General features: G+C 47.4%; 2 protein-coding genes across 7 annotated transcripts; both read right to left on the reverse strand.

Annotated features, from left to right (window-relative positions):
- Positions 1-266: 266 nt before the first annotated feature.
- Positions 267-12842, reverse strand: LOC130534539 (multidrug and toxin extrusion protein 1-like). Of its 2 annotated transcripts, XM_057048736.1 has the most exons (18): positions 12616-12842; positions 4698-4968; positions 3222-3323; positions 3066-3134; positions 2847-2995; positions 2731-2773; positions 2593-2637; positions 2386-2483; positions 2212-2309; positions 2013-2126; positions 1868-1935; positions 1684-1792; positions 1522-1597; positions 1379-1448; positions 1158-1290; positions 989-1083; positions 880-913; positions 267-739 (listed from the first exon to the last, which is right to left on the reverse strand). In XM_057048736.1, exons 2-18 carry the CDS (start codon positions 4824-4826, stop codon positions 558-560), a joined length of 1614 nt encoding a protein of 537 aa, XP_056904716.1. In that variant the 5' UTR covers positions 4827-4968; positions 12616-12842; the 3' UTR covers positions 267-557. The 2 variants fall into 2 exon arrangements, with proteins under 2 accessions (XP_056904716.1, XP_056904715.1); XM_057048735.1 differs by having other exon boundaries at positions 1684-1935.
- Positions 8160-12698, reverse strand: LOC130534538 (multidrug and toxin extrusion protein 1-like). 5 transcript variants are annotated; one of them, XM_057048732.1, is made up of 17 exons: positions 12628-12698; positions 12346-12388; positions 10822-10923; positions 10666-10734; positions 10447-10595; positions 10331-10373; positions 10193-10237; positions 9986-10083; positions 9812-9909; positions 9612-9725; positions 9283-9534; positions 9121-9196; positions 8978-9047; positions 8757-8889; positions 8589-8683; positions 8481-8514; positions 8160-8363 (listed from the first exon to the last, which is right to left on the reverse strand). In XM_057048732.1, the coding sequence occupies exons 3-17, from the start codon at positions 10906-10908 to the stop codon at positions 8167-8169; spliced, it is 1560 nt and encodes a 519-aa protein (XP_056904712.1). In that variant the 5' UTR covers positions 10909-10923; positions 12346-12388; positions 12628-12698; the 3' UTR covers positions 8160-8166. The 5 variants fall into 5 exon arrangements, with proteins under 5 accessions (XP_056904712.1, XP_056904711.1, XP_056904710.1 ...); XM_057048731.1 differs by lacking the exon at positions 12628-12698 and having other exon boundaries at positions 8160-8348; positions 9283-9391; positions 9467-9534; positions 12346-12552; XM_057048730.1 differs by lacking the exon at positions 12628-12698 and having other exon boundaries at positions 9283-9391; positions 9467-9534; positions 12346-12552.
- Positions 12843-14876: the final 2034 nt, after the last annotated feature.

Consider the following 14876-nt stretch of genomic DNA (forward strand, 5'->3'; position numbering starts at 1 on the left):
AAAGCAAAAGCACATAACCTAATTTCCCAATGGCCAAAGTTTTCCCTCCTTTTTTCGTCCAGAATCAACACACTTTCCTGCCTCCTGCAGGCTCCAGACAATAAACGGATGTCTTGCTCCCTCTATAGGTCGGTGTGGGGAATCACAGGAGTGGAACCAACCGGCTGTTTAGTTTATGCTCCTTGTATAATGCATGATTTGAATGTAATTGATGATATTCTCTATATTCCAGAGACAATTTATGGCAAAATAACCGAGCCCAATGGTTACAATGTCTCAATTCCAACATGGCAGCTTTATTTAATTATTATAAAGTTTAACATCCATTCACATACATTCGGGAACACAAATTGCCGGGAACACAAATTGCCATGGTGGCATTGCAGTGACTCGGGGTGGACATATGACACTTGGCCACCACAGGGCTGATTCTGTGGTGGTGGACTCTCTCATGTCCTTGTCAGATGAGTAGATGAGTTTTTGTTATTTTCTCATCTTGCCAGACTCCAAGATTTGGTGGGATGTGCCTCATTCGACCATCAAAGCACTCTCCATCTTCAGGTAATGAGTTTCATTATGGTCAGGTTTAAAACGATCCCAAAAGCCAGGATTAAGAGCATTAAAGCCAGAACCAGGCCCCTCCGCAGGACCAGAGACCTGTGGGACATCTGCTCCCGGTTTGGCATCAATGCTGCTTCTTCAGTCTCATCCAGATCCTGCGAGTCTTCAGAGTCATCCACTTTAAATGACATCACATTTTGAAGCAAAATTATATATATTGTGAGCTTTTTTAAAAAAAAACAAAGATATAATTCATTTGTACTTTGTAATTGACCCCTGATAAGCATGAAACAGCTTTAGTCGTTCAGATTTTCTTACTTGGTTCTGTGACGTTTCCCACTCTGATCTGAGCCTGGAAGAAAGTGTCTTACTTTTAAATTCCATTAAAAAAATCAAAAAAACATATTCTTGATTTTCCCAAACTAACCTCTTCTGTAATTTTCTTCCAGTTCAGCCTCAACATATAGGACATCAGAAAGGAGGTCTGCAGGAACATGCAGGTGAGCAAACTTATCCACAACCCTGGAGGAGACGCAGAGGACGTTTGTGGGGGGAGTCGACTCGGGGACACAAGGGTTAAAAAAAACCCATCTCACCCGTGATTCCCAACTTGGCTGCAAACATCAGTGACGTCCCCATGGGTAAACCAAGTCCGTAATATCCCAAAATGTTGCAAATGGCTCCAACTTTCTGTTTACCTGCTCCTCTCATGATGCCCCCAACGGTGGTCTGGCCACACAAGCACCAGAGAGATGCTGTTGGCCTCGACGGAAACAACAAATATTCTAAAAATAACTGCCGTTATCTGGTCGCTCACCGATATGGCATCGAAGATGATAAAGGGAGGGTAAAAACTGGCGACCTCAGCAACCCTTTTCCTGATTTGCCTGGGGAAAGGAAGAATGCTAAAACTCATCTTTAATCATCTCCAGAGCGCACCGTCGGGGGGGCTGTACTCACTCGTCATTTGTAAACAAGTAAGCGATGTAGTCCTTGGAGGCCCCGATGACTGTCGCCAAACATATGGAGATTGAGACTGAGGCAGAAAGTAGGATAAAATGAAGAAATGAAGCTCCCGCACTGACGAACGAACGGCCATGGCCCATTGTGAAGCGCACCCACCAGCACACAGCGTGGCAGATTTCGCCGACAGCCTGGCCTGCTCAGTGTTTTTGGCCCCCAATGAGTTTCCCACTCGGATGTTGCCGGCAATGCTGAAACCTAAAGGAAACTGATGAGATTGGAGCGTTAAAGCCTGCCTGTTACTGTGTGTGGCACAGGAAAAACTCGCACGAGGGGAAATTACCACGATGGCTATGTTGGCTAGTTGAAATATGACCGACTGAGCTCCAAGTTCCACCTCGTTTATGAGCCCTGTTGGTGATAAGAGGCGTCATTTCATGCAGGCATCTTTTTAAAAACACAAAGAGGACATGGGGGGAGGAGGGTACCTGCCAGAAAGCCCCCAATCTCATAGGTCCACATCTCGATGCACATCATGGCCATACTGGAGATGGCCAAGTTGATGTAGGAGCCCCAGTCCTGGAGGCAAGCTTTGGACCAGCCTGGGCGGGAAGGGGTCAATCAATCCAGACTTTGTGACTCTTTAATCATCATCACCCACATTCCCTGGTGAATCTGCATGCTCACCTGCCCAGGTGGCCTTGTGAAGACCCTTCCAAATAATGTAACAATAGAGGATCATAGCCAGCGACGCCTGGGAGAGGGCGTTGGCGATGGCAGAACCCCTGCAAAACACAATTTACCAAAGATCGGCCAGGTGAGTCAAACCGCGGTGCTGCGAGTGAACCTGCGGATACTCACGCCAAGCCCATGTTTAACAGGAATATGAAAATGTAGTTGAGGAGAGCATTGATGAGGTTGACCACAAGTCCTGTGATGACCTCAGGCCAAATGATGCCCTGAGAAAGGGAAACGCTGTTACTCTTGAAGCTGATGCACGGTATTAAAATCAGCAGCAGAGTATTTACTCCTTGGTTGATCTATTTGTCCGTTAATAGTCCCAGTTACCTGGTTTTGCAGGTACTTTGTTTGCAAAGAATACATGAAATTAGCCTGGAGTAAAGATGGGGAAAAAAGCAGCAGTAAAGCACCTGTAGGACAGTCCACACAGGGAATATCAGTACTCAGACATTTGACTGTACTCACAGGAAGTGCCGGCATGAAGATCTTCACGTACAACTGAGCCATCCTGAGGAGAACATCATCAACACAGGGGGGAAATGCATTTAAGAAAGAAAGGATGCGTTGCCGCGGCAACTGACCTGGCCACCTCCGGTTCTTGTTTGACCGCCAGCAGAATGACCTCTGTGTTGATGAGGATGGCCCAGCAGGGGCAACAGGCCAGCAAGAGGATGAGCACGCCCCGCTGCAGAATGGTACCCACCCTCTGCAAGTTACAGCTCCCAAACGTCTGAAACCACAGCGGTTCCATTGTTTCAGAAACCTGGGGAAGCTTTTTAGACTTCGGTTTGAAACCCTACCTGAGATATCAGCGTGTCGCAGGCTGACGACAGACCGAAGCCAACCGATATACCCGTGACATTGATTACCTGCCAATACAGAATAAAACCCGTACGTGCATAAACACAACCTGACAGAAAACACCAACTTATCCCTGGTGCCTTGGTTCTACTCACTGATATGGCCAAAGACACCGACGCCAGTTCCACCCTCCCCAGGTGGCCACAGAACACAGTGCTGACCAATCCCAATGACAAACTCATGAGCTGGGCAATACTCTGTGGGGAGGTAAACAAGTTATCAGTGGCAGGAGCAGATAGGGAGCAGTTTATTGGTTGTCCTGTTGCAATTCTCTACGAACTGGCGCATTTGCTACATCATATTGATACCATAATGTCACTTTTTTGGTCAGTCTGCTGACTCATTCAGGCACATAGGCTCTGGAGAAGGCTCTCTGGTGACCTTTAGCGTTGCCAATGGTTACAAATGGTGACCCTGGTGCCCCTACTCCCAAATTTAGTTGACATCACCACCTCTAACATCATTTATGACTTTTGATTTTACAGCTGAATCCACCACAGTCTTAATCGACACGCACAAAGGTAGGCAAACGCCTCGGGACAGTCAGTTATAATAACTGTTCCGTGCGTTTTAATGTTAAAATAGTACAAATATGTACCAAAGCATGGGGGAGGGAAATGCCATCTCCATTATCTGGCGTGTTGTGTTTTTAGATTTACGAGTTGATCACACCCATAGCACATTACACCTCAGTGACGTGCGATCTGACCAAAAAAAGAAAAAAGAAAGTGTACATAAATAAATATTATTATTTTCCTCTGATATGTGTTAAAAATGCATTTGGAGTATGATTACACATTTCTGCCATTTTATTGAGTAAAAAATGCCGAATTTGAGTTTTTCCGATCACATCCAGGGCAGAAACCCTGGGTGAGTCAGGGGCGAATTGTGCCTCACGTCTGCCTGCATGATCCAATCCTAACTGGGTTGCATGATGTGTGCCAGTTTTTGTTCCTCAGCATATCGCGAATGTGAACTTTACAGAAATAGTTGTTATACACCATGACTTTCTGCAGTCTTTTATGCATGTGTGAGAACTATTCCTGCTGATCGCATAATGAAGTGCAGAGAAGTCAGCAGGGGACTCAGGCAGCACTCTGCATCAACTCAAGGGTGCGTACGCAAGCTTGAAGCGCCAGAACTTAAAGTTTGAAAAATAACAGAATTTTTTTAAAAAAATTACATTTGTGCTGCACACATCTCTGCACTTTAATTTGTTTACATTATATATGAATTTCTTGAAACACAAGATGGATGCTCTATTCATAGCTATAAAATAAAGTTCTTTATTGGACAAATATGTTCCTGTGTATATGTTTGTGTTGGTTTGTGAGTGTAATTGAAAGAGGAATGCTGATGGGATATGAAACATTATCAGTAGTTTTATGCTGTTGGAAAAATGGTGAAATAAGATGCTTTTTTCAGTTCTTACAATCATAAATCTGACTCTTGAGGACTCTTGCCTCACCAGCCATGAACCTCACCGCACGTCACTGTTTACACCTTCAACTCGTGTCACTGTCAGCAGGAAAGTCGAGGATTTCATGTTTGAATTTATCAATCTTACTCACGGCTGGTGCGGCCAGTCTGAACAGTTCTTTGAATTCTTGCTTGAAACCAACCGGCAGAAAGTTTTGCATCAGCTTTATGAGAAAACAGTCCTTCCACGAAGGAGGTAAGGCGGTGGAATAAGTCGCCATCGGTTAAACGTCGGGTTCCGTGTCCAGCTGGCGAATTCAAGCTCAACCTCGGACTGAGAATGAACAGACGGAATCACCTCTTATCTTAAAAAGAGTCACGTGTAGCGGCGGGGCGTCATTCACAGCTGGAGTTTTTGTCACACTCAATTCGTTCTTTTCTCCCAAATTGCGGTCAATGTAAGTTGTCATACAACCAGCAGATGGCGACAATTCGCATCAAATAATTATCACCGTCGTCAGAATTACGTTCTTCGCGACAAATTCTTTAAAATCAAACACGGAGGGCTTTAACTTAATACTACCGTGTTAACCCCTCCTGGGCTACCACCTTATCGTGGTGGAGGGGTTTGCGTGTCCCAATGATCCTAGGAGCTCCGTTGTCTGTGGCTTTATGCCTCTGATAGGGCCACCCATGGCAATCCGGTCCTAGGTGAGGGACCAGACAAAGCGTAGCCCAGGACCCCCTAATGACGAGAAGCAATATTGGTTCCAAGTTTCCCTTGCCTGGATGCAGGTCACCGGGGCCCCCTCCTGGAGCCAGGCCTCGGGGCGGGGCACGTTGGCGAGCACCTGGTGGCCGGACCTCTGCCCATGGAGTCCAAAGAGGCAACATGGGACGCTCTTCCTGTGGGCTCACCACCTGCAGGAGGGGCCAAGGGAGGCGGGTGCATTGTGTGTTGGGTAGCGGCCGAAGACAGGGAACTTGGCGGTCTGATCCCCGGCTGCAGAAACTGGCTCTAGGGACATGGAATGTCACCTCTCTGATGGGAAAGGAGCCTGAGCTGATGCGTGAGGTTGAGGTGTTCCGACTAGATATAGTCGGCCTCACCTCGACACATAGCAAGGGCTCTGGAACCAGTCTTCTTGGGAGGGGTTGGACTCTCTACCACTCTGGAGTTGCCGATGGTGAGGCGACGGGCAGGGGTGGCAATTCTTGTTGCTTCCCAGCTCGGTGCCTGTATATTGGAGTTTACCCCGGTGGATGAGAGGGTAGCCTCCCTTCGCCTTCGGGTGGGGGGACGGATCCTGACTGTTGTTTGGGCCTATGGCAGTGAGGGAAGAATGGAGCAGGCGGATTGGTGCTGCGTCTACAGTAATGCGGACTCTGCACTGGTCCGTTGTGGTGAATAGAGAGCTTCGCCAAAAGGCGATTTACCGGTCGATCTTCGTTCCTACCCTCACCTATGGTCATGAGCTTTGGGTAATGACCGAAAGAACAAAATCATGGGTACAAGCGGCCGAAATGAGCTTCCTCCGTATGGTGGCTGGGCTCTCCCTTAGAGATAGGGTGAGAAGCTCTGCCATCCGGGAGAAGCTCGGAGTGGCTCGGAGGTGGCTTGGGCATCTAGTTAGGATGCCCCATGGATGGCTTCCTGGTGAAGTGTTCAGGGCATGTCCCTCTGGTAGGAGGCCCCCGGGAAGACCCAGGACACGTTGGAGAGACTATGTCTCTCGACTGGTCTGAGAACACCTGGAGACCCCCCCAGACGAGCTGGAAGAAGTAGCTGGGGAGAGGGAAGTCTGGGCCTCTCTGCTTAGTGTTTGGGTGGTGTCATTGCTGATACTGGTGACCTTTTGCCTGCATCTAATTGTGTAGATGTCTGTGGTAGGTGGCAGGCTGCTCCCCACAAGCCTTTGTTCAGCCTTTTCCTACCCCTCTTAAGCCCAGCACACAACAGATGCACCTTTGGACCTTCTTAACCAGGCAGGAAGGGTTGTAGATCCTTCGTGCCCGTCCAGACGCTCGGGGGGGGGGGGGGGGGGGGGGGGGGTCATTGGTGCATGGAAAAGCAACCCTGAATTTTCTGGCCGCGTGTGAGTTTGAACCTTTGTGCCTGCAGCCAGCTCTCTGCGTTCCTGCGAGTGGCTCCATGCACGTTCATGTATGTCAGGTCACTGTTGTTGTTATGGCAGCTCAGCCTTTGCTGCAAAGAGAAAAGGCCTTCTGTCCTCTCCAGGATCTTTCAGAGCTAACCTGTTGACTCCTGCTCTGAGTTTAACATGATCCCCGGAACACTCGCTGTGACCATCTCTGCACACCAGCAGGAGCCGAGCGTATCAGACAGGCTGCACATTGTGCTCACATGTAACCGATACAGAAAAGGTGGAATCTGTTGTTGCTTGAGAAAGCCTTCGCATCCACGAAAACCCACCATTTAAGCGGGTAGGCACGCATGTGTCTCTGTTCTTGCCTACTTGACATTGAGGAGCTTTAGAATCCCCTGAGTTCAGCCGAGGTCCTGCGCAGGCGTTTGCAGGAGGAGGCAGCTGGGCTCAGTCTGAAACTGACACCTATGCACACCAGCATGGATACCAGTGCACTCCAATAAGTAATAAGTGGGTGGTGGACTGGCAGAAAAGAAAGAGAAAGCCACTGTAATGACACAAATGCCTCCTTCCTCCTTATTTAGACTAAAAGATCACAGTGATCTGAAATGCCATTTCCAAACAACTGCTTGTTACCCTCTTTAAAACCTTCTGACATTTTAATTGTCCCACAGACCTGGAGTTAACCTGTCTGCCATAAGCTCTTTAAACCTGGATTTGGAGATGTTTTAAGATCTGTTGTGCTCTGTCTGGGGGATGGCGGTCAGTCCAGTTCAAGTCAGGTCTCTGGTTGGGCCACTAGAGGACAGAGTTGTCTCTGGGACACTCCTGGTTTGTCAGAGGTCCTGAGGTTTTTATATTACCGACAAGACTATATGTGCATTGACTGCATATCTCTTTGTTTCAGTGTAAGTAAAAAGGCCCGACAACTGCGCCTGAAATGCCTGTTTCCACTGAGAAAGGCAGGGAAATAGATACAGCAATGTAATGTGAAAGCAAAAGCACGTAACCGAATTTCCCAATGGCCAAAGTTTTCCCTCCTTTTTTCGTCCAGAATCAACACACTTTCCTGCCTCCTGCAGGCTCCAGACAATAAACGGAAGTCTTGCTCTCTATAGGTCAGTGTGGGGAATCACAGGAGTGGAACCAACCAGCTGTTTAGTTTATGTTCCTTGTATAATGCATGATTTGAATGTAATTGATGATATTCTCTATATTCCAGAGACAATTTATGGCAAAATAACCGAGCCTGATGGTTACAATGTCTCAATTCCCCATGGCAGCTTTATTTAATTATTATTAAGTTTCACATTCATTCAACGAGTTACATTCGGGAACACAAATTGCCATGGTGGCATTGCAGTGACTAGGGGTGGACATATGACACTTGGCCACCACAGGGCTGATTCTGTGGTGGTGGACTCTCTCATGTCCTTGTCAGATGAGGAGACGAGTTTTTTTTTCCTATCTTGCCAGAGACCAAGATTTGGTGGGATGTGTCTCATTACCATCTTCAGGTAATGAGTTTCATTATGGTCAGGTTTAAAATGATCCCGAAAGCCAGGATGAAGAGCATTAAAACCAGAACCAGGCCCCTCCGCAGGACGAGAGACCTGTGGGACATCTGCTCCCGGTTTGGCATCAATGCGGCTTCTTCAGTCTCATCCAGATCCTGCGAGTCTTCAGAGTCATCCACTTTGGATGACATCACTTTTTTTGAAGCAAAATTATACATTGTGAGCTTTTATATATATATATAATTAATTTGTACTTTGTAAGTGACCCCTGACAAGCATGAAACAGCTTTAGTTGTTCAGATTTTCTTACTTGGTTCTGTGACGTTTCCCACTCTGATCTGAGCCTGGAAGAAAGTGTCTTACTTTTAAATTCCATAAAAAAAAAAAAAAAATACATTCTCAATTTTCCCAAACTAACCTCTTCTGTAATTTTCTTCCAGTTCAGCCTCAACATATAGGACATCAGAAAGGAGGTCTGCAGGAACATGCAGGTGAGCAAACCTATCCACAACCCTGGAGGAGACGCAGAGGACGTTTGTGGGGGGAGTCGACTCGGGGACACAAGGGTTAAAAAAAACCATCTCACCCGTGATTCCCAACTTGGCTGCAAACATCAGTGACGTCCCCATGGGTAAACCAAGTCCGTAATATCCCAAAATGTTGCAAATGGCTCCAACTTTCTGTTTACCTGCTCCTCTCATGATGCCCCCAACGGTGGCCTGACCACACAAGCACCAGAGAGATGCTGTTGGCCTCGACGGAAACAACAAATATTCTAAAAATAACTGCCGTTATCTGGTTGCTCACCGATATGGCATCGAAGATGATAAAGGGAGGGTAAAAACTGGCGACATCGGCAGCCCTTTTCCTGATTTGCCTGGGGGAAGGAAGAATACTAAAACTCAGCCTTAATTGCCTCCAGAGCGCACCGTCGGGGGGGCTGTACTCACTCGTCATTTGTAAACAAGTAAGCGATGTAGTCCTTGGAGGCCCCGATGACTGTCGCCAAACATATGGAGATTGAGACTGAGGCAGAAAGTAGAATAAAATGAAGAAATGAAGCTCCCGCACTGACGAACGAACGGCCATGGCCCATTGTGAAGCGCACCCACCAGCACACAGCGTGGCAGATTTTGCCGACAGCCTGGCCTGCTCGGTGTTTTTGGCCCCCAATGAGTTTCCCACTCGGATGTTGCCGGCAATGCTGAAACCTAAAGGAAACTGATGAGACTGGAGCGTTAAAGCCTGCCTGTTACTGCCTGTGGCACAGGAAAAACTCGCACGAGGGAAAATTACCACGATGGCTATGTTGGCTAGTTGAAATATGACCGACTGAGCTCCAAGTTCCACCTCGTTTATGAGCCCTGTTGGTGATAAGAGGTGTCATTTCATGCAGGCATCTTTTTAAAAACACAAAGAGGACATGGGGGGAGGAGGGTACCTGCCAGAAAGCCCCCAATCTCATAGGTCCACGACTCGACGCACATCATGGCCATACTGGAGATGGCCAAGTTGACATAGGAGCCCCAGTCCTGGAGGCAAGCTTTGGACCAGCCTGGGTGGGAGGGGGGTCAATCAATCCAGACTTTGTGACTCTTTAATCATCATCACCCACATTCCCTGGCGAATCTGCATGCTCACCTGCCCAGGTGGCCTTGTGAAGACCCTTCCAAATAATGTAACAATAGAGGATCATAGCCAGCGACGCCTGGGAGAGGGAATTGGCGATGGCGGAACCCCTGCAAAACAGAATTTACCAAAGATCGGCCAGGTGAGTCGAACCGCGGTGCTGCGAGTGAACCTGCAGATACTCACGCCAAGCCCATGTTTAACAGGAATATGAAAATGTAGTTGAGGAGCGCATTGATGAGGTTCACCACAAGTCCTGTGATGACCTCAGGCCAAATGATACCCTGAGAAAGGGAAACGCTGTTACTCTTGAAGCTGATGCACGGTATTAAAATCAACAGCAGAGTATTTGCTCCTTGGTTGATCTATTTGCCCATTAATAGTCCCAGTTACCTGGTTTTGCAGGAACTTTGTTTGCAAAGAATACATGAAAGTAGCCTGGAGTAAAGATGGGGAAAAAAGCAGCAGTAAATCACCCGTAGGACAGTCCACACAGGGAATATCAGTACTCAGACATTTGACTGTACTCACAGGAAGCGCCGGCATAAAGATCTTCACGTACAACTGAGTCATCCTGAGGAGAACATCATCAACACAGGGGGGAAATGCATTTAAGAAAGAAAGGACGCGTTGCCGTGGCAACTGACCTGGCCACCTCCGGTTCTTGTTTGACCGCCAGCAGAATGACCTCTGTGTTGACGAGGATGGCCCAGCAGGGGCAACAGGCCAGCAGGAGGATGAGCACGCCCCGCTGCAGAATGGTACCCACCCTCTGCACGTTACAGCTCCCAAACGTCTGAAACCACAGCGGTTCCATTGTTTCAGAAACCCGGAGAAGCTTTTTAGACTTCGGTTTGAAACCCTACCTGAGATATCAGTGTGTCGCAGGCCGACGACAGACCGAAGCCAACCGATATACCCGTGACATTGATTACCTGCCAATACAGAATAAAACCCGTACGTGCATGAACACAACCTGACAGAAAACACCAACTTATCCCTGGTGCCTTGGTTCTACTCACTGATATGGCCAAAGACACCGATGCCAGTTCCACCCTCCCCAGGTGGCCACAGAACACAGTGCTGACCAATCCCAATGACAAACTCATGAGCTGGCCAATAGTCTGTGGGGAGGCGAACAAGTTATCAGGAGCAGATAGGGAGCAGTTTATTGGTTGTCCTGTTCCAATTTTCTAAGAACTGGCACATTTGCTACATCGTATAGATACCATAATGTCACTTTGTTGGTCAGTCTGCTGACTCATTCAGGCACATAGGCTCTGGAGAAGGCTCTCTGGTGACCTTTAGCGTTGCCAGTGGTCACCATTGGTAACCATTGGCAACACTAAAGGTCACCAGAGAGCCTTCTATGGCGACCTTTAGCGTTGCCAATGGTTACCAATGGTGACTCTTGTGCCCTTACTCCTAAACTAAGTTGACATCACCACCTCTAACATAATTTATGACTTTTGATTTTACAGCTGAATCCACCACAATCTTAATCGACAAACGCAAAGGTAGGCAAACGCCTCGGGACAGTCAGTTATAATAACTGTTCCGTGCGTTTTGATGTTAAAGTAGTACAAATATGTACCAAAGCATGGGGGAGGGAAATGCCATCTCCTTTATCTGGCGTGTTGTGTTTTTAGATTTACGAGTTGATCACACCCATAGCACATTACACCTCAGTGACTTGCGGTCTGACCAAAAAAAGAAAAAATTAAGTGTACATGAATAAATATTAATATTTCCCTCTGATATGTGTTGAAAATGCATTTGGAGTATGACTACACATTTCTGCCATTTTATTGAGTAAAAAATGCCGAATTTGAGTTTTTCCGATCACATCCAGGGCAGAAACCCTGGGTGAGTCAGGGGCGAATTGTGCCTCACATCTGACTGCATGATCCAATCCGAACTGGGTTGCATGATGTGTGCCAGTTTTTGTTCCTCAGCATATCGCGAATGTGAACTTTACAGAAATAGTTGTTATACACCATGACTTTCTGGAGTCTCTTATGCATGTGTGAGAGAACTATTCCTGCTGATCGCATAATAAAGTGCAGAGAAGTCAGCAGGTGATTCAGGCAGCACTCTGCCTCAACTCAAGGGGGCGTACGCAAGCTTGAAGCACCAGAATTTAAAGTTTGAAAAATAACAGAATTTTTTACTGTTGGTCAAAAATAAATTTGTGCGGCACACATCTCTGCACTTTAATTTGTTTACAGTATATATGAATTTCTTAAAACACAAGATGGATGCTCTCTTCATAGCTATAAAATAAAGTATGTAAACAAATATGTTCCTGTGCATATGTTTGTGTTGGTTTGTGAGTGTAATTGAAAGAGGAATGCTGATGGGATATGAAACATTATCAGTAGTTTTATGCTGTTGGAAAAATGGTGAAATAAGATGCTTTTTTCAGTTATTACAATCGTAAATCTGAGTCTTGAGGACTCTTGCCTCACCAGCCATGAACCTCACCGCACGTCACTGTCAGCAGGAAAGTCGAGGATTTCATGTTTGAACTTATCAATCTTACTCACGGCTGGTGCGGCCAGTCTGAACAGTTCTTTGAATTCTTGCTTGAAACCAACCGGCAGAAAGTTTCGCATCAGCTTTATGAGAAAACAGTCCTTCCACGAAGGAGGTAAGGCGGCGGAATAAGTCGCCATCGGTTAAACGTCGGGTTCCGTGTCCAGCTGACGACTTCAAGCTCAACCTCGGACTGAGAATGAACAGACAGAATCACCTCTTACCTTTAAAAGAGTCACGTGTAGCGGCGGGGCGTCATTCACAGCTGGAGTTTTTGTCACACTCAATTCGTTCTTCTCTCCGAAGTTGCGGTTCAGTGTAAGTTGTCATCCAACCAGCAGATGGGGACAATTCGCATCAAATAATTATAAACATGGCCTGAACCACGTTCTTCACGACAAATTCTTTAAAATCAAACACGGATGGCTTTGACTTCATACTACCGCGTTAAACTGAGGCTTGAAACATTGTATCTTGTTATATATAAATTTGTATTTCATCTTAACCACACTGTCACTTTTAAAATGGTAAGGACTATACGAAAACCAATGGGGTTCCCGAGATTTTTCCTAATGATTCAAGTAATTATAAAGACTGAGGTTGTTGAGCTTTGTTGTCCATCGAAAACTTCTGCCAGCAGTTCTGAACTAACAGTGCATTAACATATGAAAATGTATTTCAGAACAGACTTTAAAGGGGAAGCAAGCTCACCCCATGTTGCAGAGATCTGAACATCATCAATGTTGCCTGTAAGGAAATGCATTAAATGTGAGCACTCTGCAGCACACGCAGGTGTGAGTTGAAGCTCCTTCTGACAGGAGACTCTGCCAGGTGTTCCCAGCAGACCCTCACAACACGTTTGGGCCTGCCGGGTCTCTCCAGCCCCCCCTCCCCCCACCATCGGAGCCAACTCACCACCAGGTGGTGATCAGTTGACAGCTCCGCATCTCTCTTCACCCGAGTGTCCAGAACATGCGGCCGCAAATCCGATGACACGACCACAAAGTCGATCATCAATCTGCGGCCTAAGGCGTCCTGGTGCCAAGTGCACATGTGGACGCCTTTATGCCCGAACAAGGTGTTTGTTATGGACAATCTGAGACGAGCACAGAAGTCCAATAACAAAACACCACTCGGGTTCAGATCAGGGGGGCCGTTCTTCCCAATCACACCTCTCCATACTGTCATTGTCAACGTGAGCATTGAAGTCACCCAGGAGGACGAGGGAGCCCCCAGAAGGAGCACTCTCCAGCGCTCCCTCTAAGGACTCCAAAAAGGGTGGATACGCTGAACTGCTGTTTGGGCCATAAGCACAAACAACAGTCAGGATCCGTCCCCCCACCCGAAGGTGAAGGGAGGCTACCCTCTAATCCACCGGGGTAAACTCCAATATTCAGGCACTGAGCTGGGAAGCAATGAGAATTGCCACCCCTGCCCATTGCCTCTCACCATCGGCAACTCCAGAGTGGTAGAGAGTCCAACCCCTCTCGAGAAGACTGGTCCCAGAGCCCTTGCTGTGCGTCGAGGTGAGGCCAACTATATCTAGTCGGAACTTCTCAACCTCGCGCACAAACTCAGGCTCCTTTCCCACCAGAGAGGTGACATTCCATGTCCCTAGAGCCACGTTATGCAGCCAGAGATCAGACCGCCAAGTTCCCTGTCTTCGGCCGCTACCCAAAACACAATGCACCCGACCCCCTTGGCCCTTCCTGCAGGTGGTGAGCCCACAGGAATGGGGTCCCATGTTGCCTCTTCGGGCTGTGCCCGGCCAGACTCCATGGGCAGAGGTCCGGCCACCAGGCGCTCGCCAACGTGCCCCACCCCCAGGCCTGGCTTAGGAGGGGGCCCCGGTGACCCGCATCTGGGCAAGGGAAACTTGAGACCAATGTTATTTATCTTCATTAGGGGGTCCTGGGCTACGCTTTGTCTGATCCCTCACCTAGGAACTGTTTGCCATGGGTGGCCCTACCAGGGGCATAAAGCCCCAGACAATGGAGCTCCAAGGATCACTGGGACATGCAAACCCCTCCAACACGATAAGGTGGTAGCCCAGAAGGGGACCAACAAAACCTTTCATCAAAACAATCTACCAAGAAAGTTCTGAAATGAAGACACACTAGCAGGATGGAAGAGCTTTAACTACTTATTACACTTAAGATGTCCTTTTTGTGAGTCAAGTGATGCAAAGGACACGAGAACTGTGGTTGTGTAGTCTGATGATTCACGCTTTGCTGTTTTTGAGTACATGCACTACATGCAAAATAGCTGTGCAAAAGAAAAAAATTATTTTCTACCCTAAAAAGGATGAGCCTGGGGTCCAAAAGCATACCATAGAGGCAAGGCAGCTAGAACCACAGCGATGCTATTGTGCTTCTAAGTGATGTGAAAAGAATCCTCCATATGAATCCTTCATCTCAATGTGTGATGTGAATGGTATGTTGGGACATGACGTGTTTGTTGTGCAATAATTTGTCTGCACACATACATGAACACGAGCAGCAAATTCAAAGTTCAGAGAATGCTTTGAGGCAGGACATGTGCG

This window comes from Takifugu flavidus, chromosome 12 (assembly GCF_003711565.1).
Source record: "Takifugu flavidus isolate HTHZ2018 chromosome 12, ASM371156v2, whole genome shotgun sequence".
NCBI classification, from domain to species: Eukaryota; Metazoa; Chordata; class Actinopteri; order Tetraodontiformes; family Tetraodontidae; genus Takifugu; species Takifugu flavidus.

Bases quoted from the DNA above. Each gene is read 5' to 3' on its own strand.
- LOC130534539 (XM_057048735.1), bottom strand. From the start codon at position 4,826: ATGGCGACTTATTCCACCGCCTTACCTCCTTCGTGGAAGGACTGTTTT. The intron at 2,996-3,065 runs GTAGGGTTTCAA...CTGTGGTTTCAG, and splicing joins GCGACACGCTGATATCTCAG to ACGTTTGGGAGCTGTAACTT. The intron at 2,310-2,385 runs GTGAGTATCCGC...TGTGTTTTGCAG, and splicing joins CTGTTAAACATGGGCTTGGC to GGGTTCTGCCATCGCCAACG.
- LOC130534538 (XM_057048729.1), bottom strand. From the start codon at position 12,474: ATGGCGACTTATTCCGCCGCCTTACCTCCTTCGTGGAAGGACTGTTTT. The intron at 10,374-10,446 runs GTCAGTTGCCAC...TGTTCTCCTCAG, and splicing joins CAAGAACCGGAGGTGGCCAG to GATGACTCAGTTGTACGTGA. The intron at 9,048-9,120 runs GTGAGTACAGCC...TCCTTCCCCCAG, and splicing joins TACTTGTTTACAAATGACGA to GCAAATCAGGAAAAGGGCTG.